Below are 27,257 nucleotides of genomic sequence, written 5' to 3'. Positions count from 1 at the left end.
TAAACCTCCAGCGTCACACTGCACTCATAATGAAAATGTACAATTATGCCTCTTGCTTTCCCTGCATCAGCTTGCGGCCGCTTTACCTCAAATGACCATGTAATGTGCAGAGAGGCAGGAAGCCACCAGACAGAAATGTTGAAAGAGCAGTCACTCTATCATTGTCTGTTCACCGTTTTGTTTTTGGGTTCGCTTTTTTTTTTTGTTGCTTTTTTTATATAGCTCTCCCGCCAAAAAAAGACAGAAAATTGTGGGTTTTAGTGTTTGTAGGTGATGTCATGTGAAAAGTTACAAGTTTAGCTACCCCCCTCCACTTGCGGCCCCTTGCTTCTACTTCTTCTCTGGGACCACAGTTTACCTTCGGGCCTGCCTGTCTTTGATAAAGCAAACCCGCAGTGTACCGTTTCGAATCCCCACTCCCTCGCAAACACGCCAAAGCAAAAGAAACGTTCACACGGTGCCTCATCACAGAGCATCGTCTTCAGGAATGAACACCACAAAACCAACCTGTTTCCATTTACAGCCCTGCCACCAAACACACAAGTGTATATGCATTTATATATATATACACACATACACACACCCGTAACGCACAAAGCAAAAGTCCATGTGCATGCACACACACACACACACACACACGCTCACCATTAAAGCAGACATGTTACTATGAGTGTGCTGAAAGCAGCGGTCTGCTGTTTCCCCCCAGGATGTTTACAGCTGGGATCACCAGGAGAGTCTGGCTTTCTGGCAGCTTTACAGCACGAGCAGGGAAACCCGGGCAGACACACACATGCGCAGTGACTGAACACACACACACACATACACAAAAGAAAAAGGGCACCCAAAGTTAATACAGGCACTTAAAAAAATCAAATGAAATCAAGCCATTTGTGCCTTTGTACTATTGTCAATGTGAAACTGCGGTTGTCACATGCTTGTGTAAAAATATGGATTTGATTATACCAATGCACGGCTATCACAAGCGTTACAAGTCTATAAAATCCAGTGTTTTACATTCATATACACAATGTTTCTTTACAACCATTTTTTTTCTCAATTTGTGGCTCATCCCCCTCACTTTCACTCTGCTTTGGGAAGCTTTAAGCTTTAGAGCGGCCTAATTCAAAGAACTGGCATGTCCTGTGGTAATACAGACCAGAAGGCTTCTAAGAGCACACACACATGCATGCGTTCACACACGCACACACTAATCAAAACATCCTGGCACCACTACTTGGGTCGAAAGTTATTATTAGTGTCTGGAGGTGGAGTGTGTCCATGTGTGTATGCGTTTGCCAGACCATGGCGAGGGTTTTCCCCGTGACAAGCGGCACCACCAATAAAACAGTCGTGTGCTGATTTTGCAAGATGGTGCAAATAACATTTCAACGCATATACGTGGAAAAGGGTGCGCAAAAACGTGGAGTTTTCTGTATGCACTGATGCATTTTCCCCCCTGAAATTAAACAAAGCATCATATTTTGGCAGGTCTCCACCCAGGTGGTCAGCATAATTCCTTCGGAGTACTCTAGTGTGTGAGGGGCTTATGTAAAATGTCGGATATAAAACATCACGTAAACTTTTTTTAGGCTACAGCTACAGCAGCAGGCTGAGCTGAGCTGTAACATCAGCACGTGGTGTTGGTTCTAGGTCTCCATGCGTCCTCACAGCTCCATGTTCAAATAAATAGACATTATGAGAGAGAGGTAACAGATGGAGGGAGGAGACAGGAGTAAAAAAAATAGGAGACTGTGACAAGGAAAGACTGAGACAGAAAGCAAGAGGCGAGGAAAGGATGACAGACTGTTTCTTTTGTTTTTTGGGAAGAACATTTGAGGACGTCGCTGGGAAAGAAGGAGGGAGGGAGGATGTAATGTACCAAACCAGCCCTTCCTACCTCTTTGCCCCCCCCCATCTGTGCTACCTTTTCTCCCCACTTTCTCTCCTCACATGGTCCTTGTTACTCCTGCTGCTAACCAGCTAACGAGAGACACTCCTGCCTCCACCCCTGCGATCCAGTCCCCCTCTCACTTTGTGCCCCTTCTTTGAAATAAAGTAGGTTTATTAGAAACAGCTTGTGTGTGTGTGTGTGTGTGTGTGTGTGTGTGTGTGTGTGTGTGTGTGTGTGTGTGTGTGTGTGTGTGTGTGTGTGTGTGTGTAATTAGGAACAGGGCAATGCAAGGGCTCTGGTATGCACATATGTGTGCCAGCTTCAATGTCTGACATGCTGTGGGGTCCTGACTTTTTAGAAAGGTCTGCTCAGTCCTACACACACACACACACACACACACACACACACACACACACACACACACACACACACAGCCTGATGTCAGCGCGCACAGAGGCTGTGGCTAAGGCATGGAGACAGCGAGACTGTGGCTAGCTCCTAATAGTTCTGCAAAGCATCATGGGATACCGCTTTGACCAGTAAGTCCAGTAACAAAGCATGTCAGGGAGAATCATATCAGTGTGCAGAAGATAACACTGACCAGCAGTCATAGCTGCAGTGGAATGAATGTTGGACCAGGTCATGGAGAATAAACACTCGGATCCCAGGAAAATTGTGTCGGGTTGTGCGGTAAAGATGCAGAAAAACCGCCAGAGTAAAATGTAATTTCATAGTGTCATACAGTAGGAATCGGATCACAAGACTACATGCTTTATAATCAAATTATACTGTGAAGAAATGTCAATTTTGTCAAGTTTTGTTTTTCCCAAACAAGCTTTTTCCTAATTATATGAAACCACCAAACTCCAAAGTCCTGTCAAACTGAAGTACACCAAAAAACGGAGCGGCTGACTAGTCTGACGTTTACTAAACACAGAAAAATCTCTGTCAGCACATAAGTTGGAACACAAGAATCAAAAGACTGTTGATCTGTGGTCATTTGCACTGCACGGACATTATATTGTTTATCCATCAGGGGGCACTATCCAGTTTATTTTTCAACTCGTTAAATGACCCATTTTAAGTCCTTTTCTGGGTTTTTTATTTATATATTATGGTCAACACACACAAAAGCAAAAAACAACATGTCTCAGATCATCATCATAAGATTTTCAAATATTGATCTGAGCCTTCAAAACTGAGTTTCAGTCGGGTTTAACTTTGAATCAATTATCCTGCAAAGAACCCTTTGTTTCCCTTTCAAAACAAAACTCTGTTTCTATGCAGTAACAAGTACTTGTAGTGCAGTGTTGCATACTTTTATGAATCTCTTGCGCTGCATTTTTCTTTGGAAAACACTACAAAGCAGTTGGCTGATGCTTCGGGCAGATGATTCAGTCATCAGGTCTGCAGCTCAGACCGCAAACAGAACTCTAAACCAAGACTTTGAGTGTGCAGATACTGAAACATGCAAACACACACAAACACCCTGACCGTGTGACTCCGTGTGCACGAGTGACTTTACGTGAACTCTGTCTCACCTCATCATCCTTGTACCAGGACAGACTCTCGGCGGTGAGTACAAACCAGTACTCCTTGGCGCCTCCCTTCATGATGCCGATGTTATTAATGGTCAGCCAGCCCTTCCTGATCACCTGAGAAACAGACAGATATAGCAGACACACAGAAAGGAAATGAGCTGAAACTCAACCAGCGTTTGCACATTTCACAAAGTTAACATTAACATCCATCAACCTTTACATTTACAGACATTTACCACACACATATGTAGGCCTACCTACACAGCAGAAGTGAATGAGCTAACAAAAACGCTCAGCTAACCACCAACACACTCCTCGCACTCGCTCTCTTTTTTCTCCTCAGCTCTCTTGTATTTCATTCCCTCCACTTTACAGTCACACATACAGTACGATGGTGTGCAGGTTATTTACCTTGAACCGATCGTTAACTCCTCTCTCCGGCTGAATGAGAATGTGGAGAGAATATTACAAAGCTATGCCAGCATAGGGCATTTAGTAAAAGGCCAAATACACACGACTGATCAACTGCCAGCACATTACAGCCGGCTGCTGGGATGGCAGCAAGGGGACAGCAAGCAGGGTGAGGGACGAGGCAGATAAGGAGGCTGCAGTGGCCCGTATCACCTTTTGAAGATCATGCAGTGAAATGCATGCGATCCTGTTTTATGCTACACTGTAGGTATGAGCTTTGCAAATGGAAGCAGCCGATTAATTATCTGAGCAAGAGCATTGAAATAACATACATTCAATTCAGCTGTTTCCCTTTAAAGTAGTTTAAAGCAGAATAAAATAATTTAAAGCCTGGCAATTACCTACCGACAATGTAAAGCCTTAAAAAAAGTCTGGATGGATTTATGAAGTCCATTCATTTGTGTTGTTTGGATCACTATTGAACAATTCAACTCACTTATGCTCTTCTGATGGTTTCTGGACAACAATAAGGGTCCACAGCACACACTTAAAGACATAATTCTTTGCCCTCATAAATATAAAGTAGTAATTTGGGGTTAAATGCAACTGAAAAATATATCATATATATAATAAACAAAGGAAAACATGCTTGGTGTAAACTGAATGTCCGCCAATCACATAAAATTAATTTGTCCAGAGTCAGTTAAATGTAACAGTTTACACTGTACTTATGTAACAAGATTACATTGGAAAATTTACAAGTAATCAGATTACTTAGAGTCAGTATTTTGGGATTTTTTTTTTTTAGAAAAGACAAATAATCTATAATCTGGCTATCAGCCTGTTCTTATAGAGTCAACGCCTTTAGGTCTTGTCACTGTTTTGCCTTATAAAAGGAGGTCTAATGAGACGTGTTTTAAGTTTTACATGAGGGACTTGCTCTACATTTAAATAATTAATAATTAATCTCTATAAAAAGTTTATACTTCTTGAACATTTAGATTAGGATCTATCATAAGGTGTGGTTAGCTTTAAGCATAACTTGGTGGCCTGTAAAGGATTTGTAATATTTGAAAGATTATCTAAGACACAGAGGTGTTTTCAGAAACATTTTTAATGTTGAGTTTCTACTTTCATGTTCTCCTAAATTTCCCTGCATGGAGGTCAGACCAGCAGTGAATGAGAAGAGCAGAAGCTTCAGGGTCTTTAAGGGCCAATGATATCCATCTATAAACAGGATGTTAAGTTCACCACTTTGCTTACAATGTGCCCCTAACCTTTGACCCTTCTCTGGGTGGTTGCAGTGACAACTACAGGGATGCCATATGTCTGCAGGTATTCATGTCCTCTGGCCTTCTGTGTTACTTTGAATTTAGAAGAGGCAGGGGAACGCTAAGACCCCTTTGATCAATATTTCGAGGGAAAATATTTATCAGAATTTTTTCAGACTCTCTTCTTTTCTGTCTTTTGTCTTTATTGCTTCTTTAGACGTGTGACTCCCTCTTCATGTAGTTCAAGCTACTGCTGGGGGGCATCTATTTACTGCCAAAGCAAATCAACTGCAGAGCCAAAGCCACACTGAACATCTCCAAACTGGGCCTTTCTGAAAGATGCATGTGGGGTTCACGCACACACACACACAAAATAACATTATACAACAGAGAATCACACTTCTTTTTATGTGCACAAAAGCTTTTTATGGCATATTTACAACCCTGAAATGTAATTGTGTTTCTGTGGGGATGACATAGCTGAAAAAAAGGAGAACAAGGAAACAGCCAAGCATCTCTAACTACAGCCACCTGCCAATCTACTAGCACTTACTCTGAATGTTATTTCATACACACACACACACACACACACACACACACACACACACACACACACACACACACACACACACACACACACACACACACACACACACTCATGTATCCACTATTAATTACAGCCTAAAATACATAAAAGACATACAAGTTTAAACATTTATAAACACATAAATCCTGATATATGTAACGTGTATGGATATGAGCTCATACATACAAATGCTCACCTGCAGATATGCACAGAATCACAGCCCCACACTACTCACCATGATTTCATCCTGAAGTGCAAAAGCCACAGAGAGAAGGAGGAAGGGACGAAAGAGAGCAAAGAAGAAAACACTCAGAGGAAACTCAAGGCAACAAAATGACAGATACTAAAACATATAGAGCTGATAAGAAGAAGAAGAAGAAAAAGAGAGTAAAATAAAAATATGCTAAAAGTAGAAGAAGAATGCACAGGAAGCGCTTCAAAACACTTTAAAAAAGCAACGTCATCCAAAAGCTGTTACCGAACCATAAATATGTAGCCATTACACTTAAATATTCAGTTACTGTACTGTGTTGTTTTTTTTTATTAGAAGGCTTTCTATTGGGTGGAAAGGTAATAACTGTTGTTGTCTTTAAAGCTTTAAACCGCAGGAGCTATCATGGTTTTTCACCAAAAGGACAAGCTGTTTCATGACCACACAAGTGTTGTCCATTATTGTGTAACGTGTACAAGAGCAGCACAGGGTTGTGGCATTGTATAACTAATGGGCTGTTGCCCACTGTAACCATAGACCGTATAGCCGTGCAACATTTACCATGAGCGAAAACACAAGAGCTGAGTGCTAACAGAGCTAAGCCTTAGGGTAAAACTTTATAAAGTTCAGCTGGCACGTTGCTTGCCAACAGACAAAACATATTTGGAGGAGTGGAATCATCGTGTTACAGCAGCTGAAAGAGGCCTGGAGTGAACAGCACAGCTCTGCAAGAGTACAGACAGCGTGCCTGCCTGTTAGTGATCGGAGTACCTGATTGCCGGCTGCTTTCTTCTTGCTCATCTGGTTGATCCTCTGCTGGGCACTGCACAACAAAACATGCGATACTGTACTTTGACCTTAAGTAGTAAAGACTTTCCACTGTAGCGGCAGCAGATTTCTAAACTTACTTGGCAAATCCGATGAAGTCCTCATGGTTAGTGTTCATATAGGACAGCTCAATATCTATCAACAGCAACACCTGAATAGAGAGAGTAAAACAGTCAGTTTTATACTTATATATCATATTTTGGAGCCCTGGTCCCCAGCTTTCATTTTGTAATTCAGCCGCACTCAATGAATTAAATCTGAGGTACTTTCTATGTATCATTGAATCTGAATAATCTTTATTATCACTATACACACAGAGCAATGCAACATCATTTCTTGTAGTTTGTCTCTTTTAACTTCTTAAACTTCTTTCTCGTAACAGTGTGTGTGTGTGTGTGTGTGTGTGTGTGTGTGTGTGTGTGTGTGTGTGTGTGTGTGTGTGTGCATTTACACGGAAATGTTTGGAAAGGTCATAGTGTTCAGTGAAAATTATAGGGGAACGAGGCAGCACAGAGGTTACACTGTCACCTCACAGCATGAAGTTCCTGATTCAAAACCCAGATGGGAAGTTTCCATGTTCTTCCTGTTCCTACATGGGCTTCATTAGAGTGCTCTGGCTAGGTCAACTCACTCAAAAGCCACTGCATTAGGTACACCCTTTCATTTAATTCAGTCATGGTCAAGACCTATTCACGTTCAAAATGAGCATCAGAATAAGAAAGAAAGGTGACTGAAGTTATTCTGAATCTGGCATGGTTGTTGCCAGATGGGCCGGTCTGAGTATTTCAAAAACTGCTGATCTGCTGGGATTTTCCCACACAACCATCTCTAGGGTTTTATGGAGAATGGTTCAAAAAAAGAGAAAATGAGCAGCAGTTCTCTGGCTAAAAATGCCTTGCTGGTTCTCGAGGTCAGAGGATAATGGTCAAACTGCTTCAAGCTGATAGGAAAGCAACCGAGGTATGCAGAAGAGCATCTCTTAATGCACAACATATCAAACCTTGAAGCAGATGGGCTTCAGCAGTAGACCACATCGGCTGCCACTGATCATTATATATACATCATAGAAACTATGAGCGCTGTTGGTGACTATGTCGATCCCTTTATGACCACAGAGCACAGAGCAGGGATTATGGATATGCAGCTGACAAACCTGCAGCATCTGTGTAATACTATCATATCAAAATGGACCAAAATCTCAGAAGAGTGTTTCCAGCATGTTAGTAAATCTCTGCTACACACAATAAAGGCAGTTCTGATGGAAAACTGGGTCTAGAACAGTACGAGCAAGGTGCAACTAATAAAGTGGCTGGTGGGTGTATATTGGGCGTATGTGACTTAGGTAAAGTGTTTAGATTAAAGCGCTGTATGAATTCATGGTTAAATGTGACTTGTAGTCTTAAGCACTGTGATTGGTCAATAAGTAAAATTAAACTGATATACTTTAAGAAAAACTATTTCAGCAGGAAGTGAGTAAGAACAAACTGTTAAAAGCCCCTGCTTCTTTGCAGAAATACTTTCTACATTACAAATTATTATATTCTCCATAAAAAATGAATATGAAATAAGATTAAAGCACTAAATAGGAGCAGCTTGTAACTGAAAATGGTTTGCAGACATGGAAATTTTGAGATAATGGACCACTAGTTGGAAACAGACCAGTAAAAAGATCTCACAGCTGCCTTCATGAAAGCAAAATATCACAACTTTAAGAGACAACAAAGCACTTTCCTTCCTAAGACATCATGATGCGGTTATTATATAGAACAATGACAAATTCCAGCACACACCAGGATGCACACTGATTTAAACCAGGACAAAACAATTCATTCATATCATTGTTTTACACAAACGTACCACACCATCACAACCCCCCCCCCCCCCCCCCCCCCCCCACACACACACACACACACACACTTTACACCGTACACACTGTTTGTCTGCTTTACCTGTCCTTTAGTGCGGCTTTCTCTGTCTCTGATGTGCTGAGTGACAATTCTCTCCATCTCCTCCCTCAGCATGGGGTACTGAGCCAGCTGTGAGCACAGAAAACGGTAGGTAAGTAGCCCAAAAAAACAAACACAGATCCCAACACATGCACACACTGTCACACGTCAATGTACAAGATTCAGTAAACAAATTTTTAAAAAAAAATCTCACAGAACCACAGCACACAGTTCCACAACACAACAAAATACAGAAACACAATTAAACACGGTATGTTTGAGGGGGTCTGGGTTTATCGCAGACTCAGCTCTAGTCACTGCTCACCCTGAGTGGGTGTTGACTTGTGTTAGATTAAATAATACGTGCCAAATGTGTATTCGTTCCCACCGTGTAACAAATGCAAGAGAATAGAGCAAAGTCTGTGATTTTTCTTCTTTTTCACCACAAACACAGAATAAACAATGTTCCTGGCAGAAAAAGCTTTCTTTTTCCCAGCACACTGTGGGTCTTTTTCCATGAGCTCATTGCAAAACCCACGAACGCAGACGCTGGTGGGTCTCCAATGTGACACAAACACATTTGGAGAAGTGTGAGGAAAGAGAGAAAAGCAAAGAAAATCAAATAATCGCAGCACGAGAAAGAAAGGCTTTCGTGCAAGTTACAGTGCATCTTTGGGTTAGTGAGTAGGTACCGATTGGCCTCTTTCGTTGTTTGGGAGCTTATTTAGTGCCTTCCAGGTCTGATCCACTGACAGAGCAGATGACACCGATAAAGAAGAAACATTTTAAATAATTTCTGCCAGTATTTGAATTAAATAAGTGACTTTTTCAGGTCCTACTGCCAATAATAATGAGGCTTTTCAACATCACACAGCATACACTGCTGTTTTAGAGGACCGAGGGTGCATATCTGAAGCATATCTCCCAATCAGAATGTTGATTTTATTTAGAAGGCACACACAACTAACAACGGCATCACTGTGCCGTTACGAATGGAGACTGTTTTGACGAGAAGCATTTCATGCGAAAAGTTACGTGCGCCATATGGAAGCAGATAATTTATGCAGGTAGAAAGATGCAACGCAACTTGACGACAGATACGATCTGTCAAAATCTGCTGCTGCGGTCAGTGACTTCAGAACTGACACTGAAAAAAAAAAACAGTGGAGAGAAGAGATTCAGGCTGGCATGCAATGCAAAGAAGCAGGGAAAGGGTGGAGGGTGGAGGGTGGGGGACGGGGAGGTGTGGGAAGACTTCAAACTGACCCCCTTTGTGGATTTTCCCAAACACTGGGTATTATGTTACAGTATCTTTTTGATACAGTGAAATAACTGCAAAAGCGTGACAGTGAAGAGAAATCCAAAGGAGGCGGCACTGCTACTCTGTGCTGGTCAGTCACTTAGCGAGGAAGCAGCCATTCAAAGGTTTGTGCAGGACGACGGGACGGAGAGGACGAAAGAGAAATGAAAGAAGAAATAAAGAGACGCTCGAATCACGTCAGTTAGTCAATGAGTGGAAGTACACAACCAGTCACTCCGGTATATTGAACCACACTGACAGAGACAGAAAAGGTGTGATTTTAATCCGGTTAAATCAAACGGTTTTTAGACATCATGAAATATACTGAGGAAAAAAACCAAAAAGTTGTCTAACATGCGGTGTGCTTGGTTGTCAATATAAGGCCGGTTATAACCGACAAAAAAACCAAATGATAACCATAGTTTAGTTACAATAAAGGTTACGTGGTTACATAAGGAGCAAGGATAGACTGATAAGTGCTGATTAAAGTTTAGTGTGTTTCAAAACTTACATTCATTCATTCATTCTTTATTTATTGTGGGTCGGTTTACAAATACTGCTCAACATTTTATGTCACTTAAAAATGTCCTAATTTGGGGGGTTTTGTGTCTTTTTTTAATTAAAAAATGCTTTTTTTAATCAAAGACGTTGTAATTGTTGATTATGTTTATCACAGCTGATTACGGTGTAGTCAGTGGAGTCTCTGGAGCATCAGACTTGTGCACTACTCTCTTTACAGAGCAGCACAATGTGGCTCATGTGGTACCATTTAATTATGCAGCCTTTTGACGTCATTAGTATTGTACGAGCTCTGCATTGCCACATATGTTTGTACATGTTTCAATAAATCGCTGCACCTTTTTCCCATATAAAGATATAAGACTTTAGCACAGCAACGTAGCTTTTTATGCATAGTCTTCATATAACATTATTTAACATGTATAAAATATAGCATTGGCGCTATTTTAGCCAGTCATTGCATTAAAAAATGATTTTCTTCCTTATAACCAATAAATATAATATACAAGGTGTTTTTTGGATACAAATACTGTTTGTCTCTCATATATCTCTTCATATAAAGTATGGGTAAAAAAAAAACTCCAGCTATCAGTCTACCCTTACCTGTAAGATTAACAGAGATAACGAAAGTGGCTTTGTTCTCTTTAACATTTTACCTTTTGGCTACACTTCTGTATGGTGAAGGTGAGTTCACTCACTACCATATCTATACACTTCAGTGTGGGCTCCTTCAGCTTTTGGATCTGCTTTTTCACTATGGCTTCAAAAGCCAGGTCGGGGGTGAATAGCCCCGTCCTGTAGAGATAGGTAGGCAGTACGAGAGAGAGAAAGGAGCAGGAAAGAAATAAAAACGAAAGAAATAGGTGGGGAAAGAGGAAAATTAAAAGCATCGAATGAAGAGTTGTAAGTGGAGGTAGAAAGGAAATACAGTAAAAAGATGAGACCAATTTAAAAGAAAGCCGTGAGAACAGATGGTGAGGGAGAGGGGCAGTAAACAGATGAGGCAGGTGAAAATTGGAGATGAAGCAGGAGAACAGATTGAAGATGACAAAGACAAGAGGGGGGTGGGCGGGGGGGGGGATAAACAGCACAGAAGGAAGAAAGTGCAAGTGAGACATTTGGTTTCCCCCTAAAGCCATCCTAAAACAGGACAGTGCTGGAGCCTCTCTCTATGAACAAAGAAGACGAGGAGGAGACTGAAAGAAATAGAAAGAGCTCCCAGCCTGCGTGACTCTGCCAGCCAAAAACTCCAAGCAACACACCACGAGACCGCAGCTGTGCACCCCAACCTCCAGCCAAAACAGCCTGATCTCCCCTGGTGTCGAACCCCTCTCCCAGCTCTCCTCTGACTTCCAGAGGGAGTCCGATCATGATATTTATCATCCCAGCGTTGTCGCGCTCTTGAACTTGCTTGGTTACAGCCGATCCGCGTGGATAAAGATTGCTGCTCTTTTCTTTGGCCCTGCTTTCTCTCATCTTTCGCTCAGAGTGCAGCCCCTGAGGCATGAAGTTAAGCAGTAATTGTCATGGCTCCCGTCAGCTGCAGGTGCACGGCTGCAATCTCACACACGAGAAAGTTCGGATACTGAGGTCATCCAATACGCCTGCCAGGTATTCGAAATGAAAGACAGGATTTTATGTGTATGTGTTTGTCTAGCTTGCACTAGAAAAGGTGGAAAGGGTGTTGCCCTCGTGATGTTACCCATCAGTTTACTCCGAGCATCACTGAATGCTCTGATAGCTTTCTAAGGCAGACGTATTCTGATGATCGCTCAGCGTCCCCACTCTGTTTCTTCAGCACAACCATCTACCACAGCCAGCCTGTCCAGCCAAACCCTCCACGGTACTACAGTAAGGTAGGGCAGGCAGGCGTACAGCAGCCCACCCTGCCGCTCCAGGCGTCCCCTCGCTGTCCAACAGCAGCGAGGGCTGGAGGGAGTCAGGTGGTTAGAGTGAAAGGGAGCGAACAGCAGAGGGACTGAAGAGGTGGAAAGCAAGGAAAAAAGTGCTAGCTTTTATTTTTTTTACCTTCTTGGTACACTGCCTAACTGTATTGACTAGCTCAGAAATGACCATGTCCACACATTTGGTGCAAGGCTCTTTAATCTTCCCAATCTGCCTTTTCACAATGGTCTCAAAGGCCATGTCCGGGGTGAAGAGGCCAGTTCTGCCCGACACAGAGAGAAGCAGCCACAGGGCCGAAAGACGAGAGGAAGAGGAGGAGTTGGTGGAAAGAAAGAAAAGAGAAGGAATAAAGAGGGTTGGGTAGAGAGGAGAGTGTTAATTATAAAGATTTACCCTCCACTTCTGGCAAAAATTCAGCAAAAGACAAGAAAAGGCAAGGAACCGGGATGTGATCCTACACAGCAAATATTCAGTTATTGTTTTATTGTTTTAGACCAAAGAGGCCGTCGTGTCACTCACATTAGTCATATACCTTTTATAATCAAGCATCACAGCAAGTATTTTACATACAGGGCTTAACAAATGTAATAAAGCACCTGTCATAAAAGCAAAGACTTTTTAAAAAATAGTTTCAAACTAAAAACAATTTAACTAAAAGAACTGTAACTTGTCATCTTGATAAAAATAATAATTTTCTTTACTATTTATTAGCTTTTTATAATAAAACAATCAATTTGAAAATTCAAGGATAACAACAATAATTTTACTATATAATTTCAATTAAAGAGCTTGTTTATATTGGTGGATTATACAGTAACCAGTACTGTTATTTAGGGCTGCTGTGGAATTAACCTTAAAGTTAGTGGTGGTTTAATAAAACTGTTAAGCAGTGTATGTGCAGTAATCCACATTTAAACAAATTGATTTTTTGTATTATCCTGTTTAGTCTACATGTTATCTTACTCTTTTTTTTATAAGTGTTTGTTGCACATAATTGTTGTGTTTTGCTCAGCTCTCCTTATTTTAAAACATACTCAAACCAGAAGCATGATTTTCTTACACCAAAATGTGAAGAGCAACTCTTTTTTATCTTGCTTTTACATCCTGGTAAACATCTATCTGGTATTTTAAAGACACATACATGAACGAAGTAGAAACCAGAAGGGATAGAAATCCGAAATATTTTGGCACTAATGGAAATATATTAAATATGATTTCTTTGCACAGCTCATTTATGTTTTATAAATATAAATATATATATATATATAAACCCACAAGTTTTGCCATATACCGTAGTTTGATTTTGACAAACAAAACTCTAAATCAAAGCTTAGCCGAATTTTTGGGGTGAAATAAAATAGACAGTAAACATGCACATCATCAGGAAGAGGGAACAAGAACATCCCAGAAATAAGGTACAGAGATGAAAAGCCCTTTTATCAGCATGAATGTGCAACCACATAAAAAACGAGGGTACCCAGCAGTCAGCAGCTGCGTCTGTTCCCAAACGACCCTGTGCTGAAGTATATTGTATAACCTTAGTGTGCAGCAGAGCCCTCAATTTGTGTTACTGCTGTCTTGGATTAGCAAGGAGGGTAGTTGCAGGTTAGATGTGACTGAGACAAAGAGATGGGAGGTGAAGCAGAGAAAGAAGAGAGGGAAGGGTGGAGGGTGAGCTGGAAGGCGGACGTGCCTGATGCCATGAATGTTCTTGATAGCGTAGCTGATTTCCTTGCGGAGTTCTTTCTCGTCAAACTCCATCTGAAAGGCAGACAGAGAAAGGAAGATGTTGTCAAACATGCACATGCAGACTTTGTATTCTCCCTAACTCAGCGCTCGCTTTCATGTCACTTTGTTGACTATTCCTGCAACATCTGTTTTTAATATATTTGTCCAAGTATCTCCATGATATTTACTGCGATGCCACATTCTCCCCTGCTTTTACTCAAAATTTTATATTTTCTCTGAAGCGTGCACCATAAGCAAATAAAACATAATGATGAATTGACTTCTAGCTACTCGCTGCGGCTTCTAATGTATCTGGCAGGCTTTGAGGGTTTTCTGTGTTTTGAGTAAGTTTTCTGGTTAGGAAGCAACCTGCTCTTTTTTTTTTTTTACCTCAGGGGAAACCAACACTGCATTTTTATTTATTTTTTTGCAACTTGGTCACAGACAGTAAGTTTTATATCCTCAAAGGGAGGGCGAGAGAGGACAGGGAAGAAAAGCGGGGAAGAGAAAGGACGGGCATATTGTGAGAGAAAATGAACCAGACCAGAGGGAGCAAGCAAAGACCTCGAGGATTAATACAAGGTGGAAGGCGGACAGAGAAGGCAAGGGGAGGCTTTAAAAGTGGATGGAAATGGTGATGGGGTGAGAGAAACAGTGTGAGAGGTAAGGTGGGAGACGTCCGGGCGAAGAAGCTCAGGCACTTCCTTTTGGCGAGGAAAGCAGGACAATGAAGGGGAGAAATGTCATGATTTAAAGAGACTGAGAGAAACTTGACTTTAGGACCTTTTTTCTGTCGACAGTGTCTAAAATACAGACACAGAGTTATTACAAAGACAGTTCATCCAAAAACGAACTAGACTGTTTTGGAGTGAGCTGTCCATGTTTGGAGATCCAACTAAGAGCCACTTGCTTTTTGTTACATAGAGGGTTTTTTTTAGCAATGCATCTTTTGATAAATCATGACCCAGTGAGGAGACCTACTTTTCTTTCCCCCTAACAAACTTAATTTGCCGAACAAATGAAATATGCAGCTGACTAACATTACTGCTAATCCAAAGTTATTTATTTGATTTACAGACTTGAGCCACTCTTCATTTGTTTAGATTTAGCTTACAAGGAGATAGACTTTCTTGTATTTTTTTAAAGTAGTCTTGAGTTTTCCAGGCTTTCTGAAGGTCTTCCACAGTTTTTCTTTGGCTGCTTTTTCAGTCCAGTCCTGACCCAGTCCCAGGGCCATTTTCAGAAGAATGTTTTTTGTTTGCTTAACACTGACCTATTCAAGCACACATAATTAGTTCCCATGTCTAAAAACTTGTCATATCTCAGCATTGTGTGCAGTGTGGCTTAAAAAAATATGAGGGAACTGGACAAGTGGAGTCTATCAGCTGATGAACAGAATCTAAAAGTCACATCCTTAAGAAATAGGGGGGGGGGAAATCAAGTGAAGACATGACACAGGATGGCGAGGACCTACAGCCATCTCTAAAACACAGAAGAGACTCTGAACCTGCTGTAGTTGCATTTAAGCCATCAATTTGATTCTGGTCAAAACTGATCGAATTATAAATGCAGGAAAGTAAAGTCAGATTTTGATTGAGTGGCTAATTTTTCAGCATGACAATGATCCAAAACACACTGCCAATACAGTAAAAGCATACCTGGATAGAAAAACACACAATGAAACACTGTCAGCCATGGATTGGGCTCCCAGAGCCTGGACCATAACATTATTGAAGCAGTGTAGGATCAACATCCACAGAGCTTTTAATGTCCTTCAAGAAGCCTGAGTATGAATCCTGAATACTATAAGAAATTATAAGAACTCTTACCTTCATTTCCGATTGTTTTTAGATCATAAAGGTGATCATACCAAATATTGAATTTCTAATATGATCATTAGAATTGGAGAAATTCCCTTGTTTTGCCTTATATACTGTATTTCTATGTATGTTTGCCCATGTTTTAAAACAAAGCCCTGAACCTATTTCCCATTTTCCTAGCATCACACACACACAAAAAGAGGTGCGGCTCAAGACTTTTGAACAGCACTGGATTTACACTGTACAATAACAAGTACAATATAATCGAAAGGTTTCTAAGACACCAAACTGCCATATAAACCCTTCGCATAACTTCCTGACATCTCAAAACCGACACACACCTTGACCAGTTCAAAGGGGAAGCGTTCATGGAAGATGCGATTGATCCTGGCACCACCCGACAGCTCGGCCGTGTCGATCTGGTCCCCAGAGCCCTCTATGCATTTTTCAAAATCCACCGAGAACTGCTGCACCATCCTACAGGAAAAGGTGCAGATGTTAACATTTCTGTGTGTGTGTGTGTGTGTGTGTGTGTGTGTGTGTGTGTGTGTGTGTGTGTGTGTGTGTGTGTGTGCGCTTTGTCTCACTGCAGGAGAGCCTTGGTTTTGCGAGACGGATCATCAGGTCTGAAGTTCTTGTACTCCTCCACCTCCTTTTCGATGGATAGAAGCTGACTCTGCAGCTTGGCCCGCAGATTCGGCAGGGTGTCCCGGATGTGGTTGGTCAGTTGCTGTGCAGGTCAAAGGTCAGAATATCAGAATAAGGTCACTAGAAAACTGAAATAGTGTTTTGGGAATACATAGGAATGGGCTCACTACATTCACATGTTTACACACCTGATTGAGGACTTTCTGGAGGTAGGGAGTTCCCATGCGGTCAGCCAGGTGTCTGTATGCCGGGTGGGAGAGAAAGAACTTCCTCTCGGCAGCCATTGCAGCATTAATGTCCTTCTTTCCATCTATGTCCTTCTGGCTTCTATTCACCACACCAATGTAACCTGGACAAGCAGACAGAGAGCTCCACACTCACAGTAAACCCTAAAACACTGACAGATTTAGAGAAAACCATCCAACTCCTTTGATCGTTTCCTGACAGACTTGAAACGGGTATTGTAATTTGTCTGGAAGATAATACAGACTTGTGTTAGAGCAACACTGAACTTTTCTGGGTTTTTATTTTCTACCCATGTCCTCAGGTCTGAACAGCCCCTCCAAGGACCCAACTGTTTCACATGTGTTTAATAATGTTAAACCACATTTTAAGAGACCTCAGACCTCAACTTAAAAGAATATAGACAGGAGAAGAGAAAAGGGGGAAGAGGGATTTGCATAAAACCAGAAAGAGAGAAAGAATTCCTGGATGCGTTTCTTCTTTTAAGGCGTAGAGAGACAAAAAAAAAAAAGAAGTGCGGCGAAATAACCAGGAGAGGTTAGGTCAAAAGGATCCTGTTTCACCTCCAGTTAAGCTTCCTCATGCATCACTCAGTTAAAAGCTGTTTCATGCTCTATAACTAAGGCAACTGGGAGCCAGCAGCCTTGTAAATGTGCATATCCACAGCGTTAGAGAGACGGGGAGAAAAAGAAGGGAGAGGGGGGAAAAGTATAGAAAAAACAAAGGAAATGGAAAATATTCCAAAGCACATGCCTGGGTTTTAACCAAGTGCAAATGGAAAAGAAAAGCACCACATCAGCACATTGCAATAAAGGGCAGCTCACAAATTACATGCGAGTTATTTTCCAAGACAGTGTTTTTGCTTTTTTCTCTTTGCCCCTTCCCCTGCTTTTCCTTCCAGCTCTTCCTCTCTTTCACCCCTTTGTCTGTCTTTTGATTTCTTACACGCTCTCCCACATCCTTTGGCCCTGTTTCTGTTCTTCGTTGCAGATGTTGGAAGCACTGAAAAGCTCTGAGTTACCACAAGGGGGAAACAGTGCGTCGTTGCGACCGACCTGAAGGAGACAGAAAAGGTGCTACTTTTTGTGTGAGCGTGCTGTCGAGGTATTACGCACCTCTCCTGAGTGGAAGCAGCTTATTCTCCAAGATGTCTTTAGCATCGGTCCCCTCATCCATCAGGTCCAGCTTGGTGATCACACCGATGGTCCTTAAACCTGACCCAGTCACGCAAATTTACCAACAGTATTTCATTATGTGCATCTGTATAAAAATAACTAGGATGATACAAAGAGCAATTATAAATGAAACATCATTTCAAAGACTTATAAAACTCCTATTAGCTTCTTTACATGTGTGTAAACTCACCCTGAGGGTCGACCTCTTTGGCAATCTTTAAAGCGTCGGAGTTGGCCAGGTCAGAGTTGGCCGGGGAGACGGCCAGCATCAGACAGTTCTCCTTGGTGACAAACTGCATTAACATGTCTCTTATCTGAAATTCAATGTCAGCAGGCTGGTCACCCACCGGCACCTTGGTCATCCCCGGCAGGTCCACAAGTGTCAGGTTCAGCACTGTGAGGGTAAAAAAGAAAAGAAAGAAGAGAAAACACAAAGCCAATTCAAAACTAAACTTATTGATGCTCTACACACAGATTAAATCTTCAGTGTGTGTGGAATAAAACTGCGTCAGCCTCACCGTGCGGAGAGTAAACACGCAGGTTGATGGGCACAGGGGAGATTCCCTTGTTGGCTCCAGTCGCGCGATCCGTCTCCGCCTCGATCTCCTGCCGGACCTCATCAAAATCTGTAAACTTTTTACCCTTACAGTGCAGGAACTCGGCGAATTCTGGAAGAAACGGCAAAAAAGTGAGACACAAATGAAAGTAATGTGACAGAATATCAGAAGATCCGGTGAGGTGAACAGCAAAGACGGTAAACAGAGAGTTGAATCAAACCCTTTTAACATGATTTTTGTTCATGGGAAATTAAAGGTTTTGAATGTCGATCATAGTGAACGATGCTCAGCTGCAAAGTGATGTGTCCTTGGATGAGACTTAAGACAGATAAAAACTGTTAGATAACTCAGTTAGAGCTTGATTCATGAAGTAACGGTTGCTGCGACCACGTATTGATTTTAGATTAACGCAAAGTAATTTATGATTCGCACCATGACTACGCTGTGAGAAAACACTCTCTGCTAGATCCTGAATCAATGTAACAACGTGTAACTATGGTAACGGGAGGATGATGTCATCGCAAGTCTATAGAGAGAATGGCAAATGTGCACGGATGGTTTTCCTCTGAGGATAGGGGGACTTATTAGACTCCAGGAGGAGCCAGGGTTGGGTGGGTGATGGGAGAGTGGGTTAAAAGCTGTCTACTTTCCCAAGTGTTGTGTCTTTCCAGGAAGGCTCAGCAACAAATAATAAAATGACAGGGGATGTTATAACAGCTACATTTCAAACAAATAAAAATAAATAAATAAAGGCCAAGAACGTGATGAGAGGAGACGGAAGGTTTGGCCAAGAATGAAGCTCCTGTGTCTGAAGAGAATGAAGAGGGATGTGGATGTGGCAGCCTTTGGAATAGAAGTAAAATATTAAAGGCAGCTGGACTCTCTGTTGACACAAAGATGTTAAATGTAAATCTGTGAAGTGAACTAAGATGCAGTTCATTCAACTACATGCTGACTTTAGGAAATCGAGACGCACTTAAAAGGACAGAAGTAAGTGAAAACCTTCCTTTTAGTCTTAAATGAAATAGACTGTGCCAGATGACAGACTTTGACACATTTGTAAAATACTTGTCTTTTCTTGTTTTTATGACAGGTCGTGTAATAAATTCATTAAACACTGTATTATGTTTATACCTTTTACTTATTTCAAAGCATTAGACACAAGAAAACTAGTGCAATCACCGTTACAGTAGCTCTCCGGCTTTTTCAGCGTCACTGGTTAATAAGAATAAACAGACTCAAATCAGCCATCTTTACCACATGTATTCAGAGTGATGCACAGTTCCCAATAAAATGTCAAGACAGATTTCAAGATGTCAAGATTTCTGTACAAATAGAACAGCTGTCTGATCAGCTGTAGATATCAAATATGATTAGCCAGTCAGTGAAGCAGTCAAGATAAACCATTATGCAATTTCAAAGGAATTTGGTGAGCTTTACCGGTGGGCGAGTTCATCAGCTGCAGGACCAGAGGACGGCGGGTCACAATGCCAGAGCCACGGGGAAGAAAATCCCTGCAACACAACAGATGGATGGCAGAGATGATGGTCAGTGAAAACAACCACAATGCTGCAGGGCTACAATAACAAAGTACAGTTACTGTGCCATCCTCATAATTTACTCCAAATATAAAAAGCAAACAAATCCATTCAGAAAAATGAAAGGTTGTGTCATCAATGATGTGACAGCAGCAGGAGAAAAGAACAGAGAAGAGTCAGTGAATGAAAATAACGAGGCCACCAGGCCACTTAGCTGTTTTCTACAGGGATCAGTTTTGGGAGTGCATTCAATACAGCAGGAAATAAGCAATAAAATAGCAACAAAATACAGGTCAAGCTTCAGTTGATCCATCACTGATACATGTTGAATTATGTCTCAAATTAAAAACTCTTTCATTACCAGTTAGACCCTGTTCTAACTTTTAAATTAGTCGTATGAAATAAACGAAAATAGATTCAAACTGACATCTTCATGTTCCTCGTTTTGCCCTTCAGCAGGTCACTAAACCTGAGAGACAGCAAATCGTCATGTTGAATAAAATGAAGTAATTTAAATTCAATTCAATTCATTCAGTTTACAGCTTGTAAGAACAGTCTTCGGAATGTGATGGCAATGAGCAGCGAGCAGGTATTAAGTGAAAATCGAGTCAAATCAAGTTTCTTTGCTTTTAATAAAACAGCTGCATAATGTGAGAAAGAATATGCTAACTGGAGTGTGCACGCGCTCATTAGCTGTGATTAGTGGCCCTTGTATAGTCCAAAGATGACTGCCTCGAGTGTGATGACCAAACCCTAAATAAGGAGCGAAGACGGCTGGTTCGTTTATGTTTATGCCATACTTCAGCCACAGACAGAAAAATTGCTCATTGGCTAATGCCTTTTGATTGACAAGTTGTGAACAAGCAGACGTCCTGGGTTTTTTTTTTTACCACATGTGATCGTCCATTCTGAAACAAGGTATGATCAAGATTTACAAAACAGATTTAATGTTTTATTCAGTATGACCCCAAATGAGTGAGTGACTCCATAAAGTCTGCAGCAAGTTGTTTACAGAGGTTAAGACAGAGTCATTTTCCCATAGATCTCTATAGGATGGGAAGACTTTTTATTGCAACCACAGCTATTGCCATCTGGTGGCTTACAGACAGATTGCAGGTTTCCAAGAGTTGGATTACTATTCTGACCAATATTTAACAGTTGCCACTCACCACTTTATGATTCGTTGAATAGGCAGTGCCTTCATGGAACCGTTTAGAGTTTAGTTTTGTGTGTTTTGATGCTTTTAATTTTTTAAAGAATCAGTATATTTTAACCAAAAACCACCGAAACATGACTAATGAACATCACAGCTAAATCACGTGAAGGGTGACAAATTAAGAATGAAACAGGTGTTTGATATGCTTATTTCTGCTGCTTATTTCTGATTATTGAATTGAGGTATTAACTGTATGTGTCCATGCAAATGAATGTGTTCTGCATACAGCTACTGACACTGATTGTGTGTGTCTGAGCTGTAAAGCAGCTCATCCAGATGCCTGCCTGTCGGACAGCTATGCTTTCCATTGCACAATATCTCTTTTTTCCTGGAGCTATTCAGATGCAGCATCAGCGTCAGCTCACCTCTTACACCCTGTGCCCCTCAGCTGATGTGACACCAATTTCTCAGCGATGCGAGGTTTTCCAGTTTTCTCTCCAACAGTTTCAAGTGAACCTTACTTGCAGTCACCTCAGCTTAATGACACAAATGTAATCAAGCTACAAAACGTTTTCAATTTGCACAATGCAAAGACAAACTGTTCAGTATCTGATGAGAGAGCTCAACACTGGGAAACTGAATGTAACATTCATAAGAAATAGATGAGGTCTCTGTTTGAACCTGAGGCAAAGCCTGAGGCAGCTCGGAGTCATGAGATGAGAGTTAATCAGGTCTGAGCTGTGTTCTCTGACGAATTCACCGATCTGATGTGAAAGTTGGTGAGCACAGTGGGAAGTCTGTCAAAAAGCACATAAGGATGTTACACTGAGATATCATTAGTCTGATCTGTCTGTGCTTAAACTGCTGTAAGTATCTGCCTACCAGCACCTTTAAGCTCAATAATGAACATTTCCCTGTTAATTGTTCTTCTTGTTCTCTTCTTATGACGTGGAACTGGCCAAGAAGCACAACAGCATAATACTATAAGAGAACAAGCAAGAAATTGGTAGTAAGATACTCTCAAATTCATCCAAAAACTAAAAAAACCCCAGATGATACAGGATTTCTAACTTGAAGAAAGTGTCCCTTTCTGAAAGACTGAACCGTGTGATATAATCTCATAAATCCTAAAACTGCAGGTTGCTGAGTTGTGCAGATATTAATCCAGCACATCTCTTAGACCACGATCAGCAAGCTTTGACTATCAACGACTATCAACAAAGACGTGTGAAATCTGTTTGCTAATTAGCAACAGCTGCTACTCTGAACCCAGCAGCAGCAGAGCGCTTTATTCTGAGCGCTGTTTCAGAGCCAGCGCTCTTCTGTTGGTGCCTGTAGAACAAAGCAAACCAGATCTCTCATCATCCACTGTTTGTGTGTCTGTCCTTTCTTCTACCTGCCCAGCAGACAGATGGTCTTGACTGCGGGTCTTCCTCTCGCTCCACTCCCAAACACCCATATTTCCTCTGCATTGCCAAGGAAACGGTCATATCCCTGAAAACACCATCAACATCCTCATTTCTTAATTGCTCATCACCTAATGTCTTCTTCAGACAGGATGCCAGCTCCACCCACCCCCAACCCTCCTCAGATACATCCCCCACAGTGAGGTGAGGGACTGGAAACAGTCATGGTTGTGTGAGTGCCAGATGTTCTGAAATAATCACCACAGCACACTTTTAAAAAAAAGAAAAATGAACAAACAAAGCTGACACGAGATGATTTGTTTTAACGACACAAAGAGACGTACAGAGAAACACGCTGTCTGTATTTAGGTACATTAAATATCTTCTGCAAGCACTCACGCACAGTGTAAGTGCACTGAGCACTTTGAGTCCTAACCATTGTATCTGGGAAATACATTATTGGTAATATTCTTCATTTGCATAGATTGATGAATGGACCTGTCGAACAATCCGTGTGAGCAGTAGGCAGCAGGAAGACATACACCCTTACAATCATGTAAAGAAAGAAAGTACACCCTCATTCGACTCTAAGGTTTCTTGTATCAGGACATAATAAGAAAATCACCCGGTCCTTAGCAGGTTCTGAGATTACTTCAATAGAACCTGAACTGAACAACAACATATGCAATAAAAACACTGTGTCATTATCTAGTTAACAGAATCCAAGCCAAAACAAAGAAGCATTCCTGTGAAAAACTACATAAACACAATGATTCAAAAGCTTGCAGAACCATCGTTTCTTTATCACTTTATCAATCTCTCACATTGTTGTGCAGGAAGTTTGGCCATTGCAAATACTTGATTCTTTTCTCTTTTTTTAGCCATTCTGTTGGAGATTTTCTTGCTTGCTTGGGATCATCGTCCAGTTTCATCACCCAAGTTCAGCGTAGCTTTAGCTCTCAGACAGACGGCCTCACATCTGACCCTAAAATACTTTTGTAAAGCCAGGAGTTCATGGTCAATCCAGTGACTGCAAGGTGACCGGGTCCTGTGATCATCATCATCATCATGTCTCCACTGTGTTTGACAGCTTGTACGAAGTGGTTGTGCTGATGTGCTGTGTTTGCTTTTTGCCAAACACAGTACTGTGCATTACAACTCCAAAGCTCTGCATTATGACCAAACATCTCCCCTCATAGGAGTCTTGTGGATTTTTCAGATGCAACGTTGCAAATCTAAGCTGTGCAGCCATGTTCTTCTTAAAGATAAGAGGATTTTTCCTTCCTTCCAAACAAAACTTGTTCACTTTTTTCTAATTGTACTTTTATGTACTTTAAGATTTAACATGCAAACTGAGGCCTGAAGATCCTGAGAAGTCGCTGTTAGGGAGTTTACAGTTTCACGCTGACCTTGGAGGACATCCACTCCTGGAAGGACTGACAGCTGTCTTGAATGTTTTCCATTTGAATAATCCTTCTTGCTGTAGAATGATGGACATAAATTTGTTTGGAAATAGCCTTTTAACCATTCCGAGACTGATGGGCAGCAACGGCTGCTAATCATGTACATTTAATTATCAGCACCTAGCTGCTGTTTACCTTTTTAAATGAACGAATAAACAAAGAATTAAATAATATGTCAGTATTTTTATTCATCAGATGGTTTTTATTATGACCAAAACATTGGACTTGAAAGAAGCCGTGCTTTCTTATTAAATGACTGTATATGAAACTAATGTGTCGTGTTGGATGCATATGGCCATATGGCACTCACCCTTAATTGTTTCGTCAAGTGACTTTATGAAAAACACAAAATTAGCCCCCAGTATGTAGTGCTCTGCAGCAGTTCTAAATCTGCATTTCCCTCAGTCTCTATGTAGATATACTGTGTATATATCGCAGGATACCATAAAACCATCAAAACTAATCAGTTGTGAGCACAGTGAAAAGAGGAGGAAGGTGCTTGAGCATGTGTGAAGCATGTGTGTCTCCTGCAGCTGCAGCAACTCAAAGCAGATTAAACAAACTGATGTATTTTTAGGTTCCAAAACACTCAAAGAAAAGAACCTGATAGATTTGACTTTTGGAGGCACTCGGGCTAAGCCTCCATCACTTGATGTTGTGCACAAACACACAAAAATACGCCTACGCAGCTAGTAAGCGCCAGCTGCTGTGGAGTAGTGACTCACTGCTTTTTGTAATAAAGTCTACCCTCTCAGTGGTGTACAAATAAATGCCAGGACGAGTGCACACATGCACACAGACTGTCTTATTCCCTCGTGTAGACCTGACTGTTTTAATCAGTACAAAGAGCTCCACTTTAAAGAAATCTTACATAATAATTAAACAGTACGTCAACAACTACAGCCCCCAGGATGGAGTATTTGGTATTCACCCAGGATGGGTATGCCTTGTATATGTTTTAGATACTCTCTATAAGACACTGTAATATTCCCCACAACTCCAGCTCAGTATGCAGCTCTGTTGCTCTCAGCAAGTGCGTCACCTCACTTCCGATTCCCAGACACAGTCAGACACTGAGCCTCATCTAATCCCGTTCTAATGCGTGCAGCATTAGGAGTCCTGACAGCGGTGCACCAGCACAAACAGGCAATTTTCCCTCCCGGCAGCGTTTGTGTTTTGGCAGAAGGACACTGTTTTTACTGGTGAATAATGGACGCACACGTGCACACATATTCCCATAAACCACACTGGAAGGTGGAGCCAATGAAAGGGCGTTTGTTGGATATGTGGGCATCGAGATTAGACCGGAGCCAATGGGAGAATGTGTTGGAGGCGAGCTCCGGCCCAAACAGAGATTAGTGGTAATCCTCTGTAGCAGTATCAGAACGAATGATGTCCTCTCTTCTCTCTGTCTCTCTCCAACTGCTTCACCGCTCCTACTATGCCCACACTTTCTACTGTTTCTACACTTTAACTCGCTCTTTAAGGCATATTTAATTACTGCATTTAAGTCCCATAAATGCCTCATGATTTCCTTAGAAGTTTCCTTGAAACAACATTTTTTTATTTGGTACTAAATGGAGCTGAGGTATTGTTTCAGTTTGAATTTACTAAACACTATCTGTTTCCAGCTTCTCATCTGTGAGGATTTCCCACTTTTATTTGCTTTATCTGGAAGATTTATCAAACAAAATAAGACATTTTGACCAAACAATTAATCGGTTAATAAAAAACGTGTCATGTAAAGTTGTAACTAATGAAAAAAATTATTCCGAAAGTCTTGTGTTGCTTCTTTATTTACCAATGTCTGAATAGAGTTTATTTTACCTAGCTAGTACTGTGCTGGACCCCAATTTTACTTCAGAACTGCCGTCATTCTTCATGGCAGAGATTCAGCGACTCTCTGGAAACATTCCTCAGAGATTTAGGTCCATATTGACATGATAGCATCTCACGGTTGCTGCAGATTTGTCAGCTGCACATCCATGATGTAAATCATGTCATGCACTACATTCATAAAGGACATGGTCAGCAATAATACTACCTGCAGGGTTAATATGATGCTCAATGGCTACTAAGAGCCCCAGGGTGTTCCTAGAAATTATCCCCTACACCATCACACCACCACCAGCATGAACCATTGATGAAGGGCAGGGTGGATCTATGCTACAACACCAAATTCTGACCCTACCATGTGAATGTTACAGCAGAAATCTGATTAGATCAGACAAAGTTTTCCCCAGTCTTCTGATGTCCAAATTTGGTAAGCCTATATGAATCGTAGCCTCAATTTCATGTTTTTAGCTGACACCAAATCACCTTTCTTCCCCACTTTGATGCTCAGTTTAAACTTCAGCGGGTCATCTTAACCCTGTCTACACACCTAAATGCAATGTGATTGTCTGATTAGACCTTTGTGTTAAGAAGCTGTTGAACAACAACATTTTCAGGGATTTCTATAAAACGTTGTATTCACCACAAATAAACCCATCTAAAAAAGAAATTGATCAGTTTTTGGACAACATAACTCTTCCAAAATTATTGGACACTCAAGCAATGGCACTGGATTCACCACTGACACCAGGTGAACTCCAGGAAGCCCTGATAAGTATGCACAATAATAAGGCTCCAGGTCCAGATGGCTTTCCTGCAGAATTCTACAAAGAATTCTGGTCGATTCTAGCACCAGTTTTCTACAGAACGTTGTTGGAAATTAAAGAAAAGGGCAGACTTCCATCAAATATGAATTCTGCAAACATTAATCTCCTGCTAAAACCAGGCAAAGACCCTGTATATCCCTCAAGCTATCGTCCAATATCCCTTATAAATGTAGACCTTAAAATAATCTGCAAAGCTCTCTCAAAGAGACTGGAGAAAATAACCCCCCTCTTAATTCATCCTGACCAAACTGGTTTCATAAAAGGTAGGCACTCATCAACAAATACACGTAGATTACTTAATTTGATACACTACTCATACAGTAAAAACCTAGAAACTACAATATTCTCTTTAGACGCAGAAAAAGCATTTGACAGAGTTAACTGGAAATTTCTATTTGCAACTTTACACAAATTTGGTTTTGGATCCTCTTTCATAAACTGGTTAAAAATATTA

General features: G+C 41.2%; 1 protein-coding gene across 3 annotated transcripts in view; it reads right to left on the bottom strand.

Annotated features, from left to right (window-relative positions):
• dnm1a (dynamin 1a) overlaps positions 1-27,257 on the bottom strand; it is a 51,195-nt gene that overhangs the window by 16,520 nt on the left and 7,418 nt on the right. For 2 of the 3 annotated variants that reach the window (XM_085358311.1, XM_085358313.1), the window contains exons 2-16: positions 20,021-20,094; positions 18,542-18,691; positions 18,214-18,417; positions 17,964-18,062; positions 16,794-16,954; positions 16,545-16,687; positions 16,299-16,434; positions 14,103-14,170; positions 12,533-12,671; positions 8,689-8,775; positions 6,820-6,890; positions 6,683-6,734; positions 5,936-5,947; positions 3,844-3,873; positions 3,433-3,546 (exon numbers count right to left, since the gene is read on the bottom strand). In XM_085358311.1, coding sequence (XP_085214437.1) covers positions 3,433-3,546; positions 3,844-3,873; positions 5,936-5,947; positions 6,683-6,734; positions 6,820-6,890; positions 8,689-8,775; positions 12,533-12,671; positions 14,103-14,170; positions 16,299-16,434; positions 16,545-16,687; positions 16,794-16,954; positions 17,964-18,062; positions 18,214-18,417; positions 18,542-18,691; positions 20,021-20,094 — 1,540 coding nt within the window. The remainder of the gene's footprint in view (positions 1-3,432; positions 3,547-3,843; positions 3,874-5,935; positions 5,948-6,682; positions 6,735-6,819; positions 6,891-8,688; positions 8,776-12,532; positions 12,672-14,102; positions 14,171-16,298; positions 16,435-16,544; positions 16,688-16,793; positions 16,955-17,963; positions 18,063-18,213; positions 18,418-18,541; positions 18,692-20,020; positions 20,095-27,257) is intronic. The other variant, XM_085358312.1, reaches the window with a different exon arrangement.

This window comes from Diplotaxodon limnothrissa, linkage group LG7 (assembly GCF_057381915.1).
Source record: "Diplotaxodon limnothrissa isolate DT_005_m linkage group LG7, D_limnothrissa_male_GT1.1, whole genome shotgun sequence".
Lineage (NCBI taxonomy): Eukaryota > Metazoa > Chordata > Actinopteri > Cichliformes > Cichlidae > Diplotaxodon > Diplotaxodon limnothrissa.
Note: the sequence above shows the minus strand (reverse complement) of the source record. Positions and strands in the feature narration are given on the sequence as shown.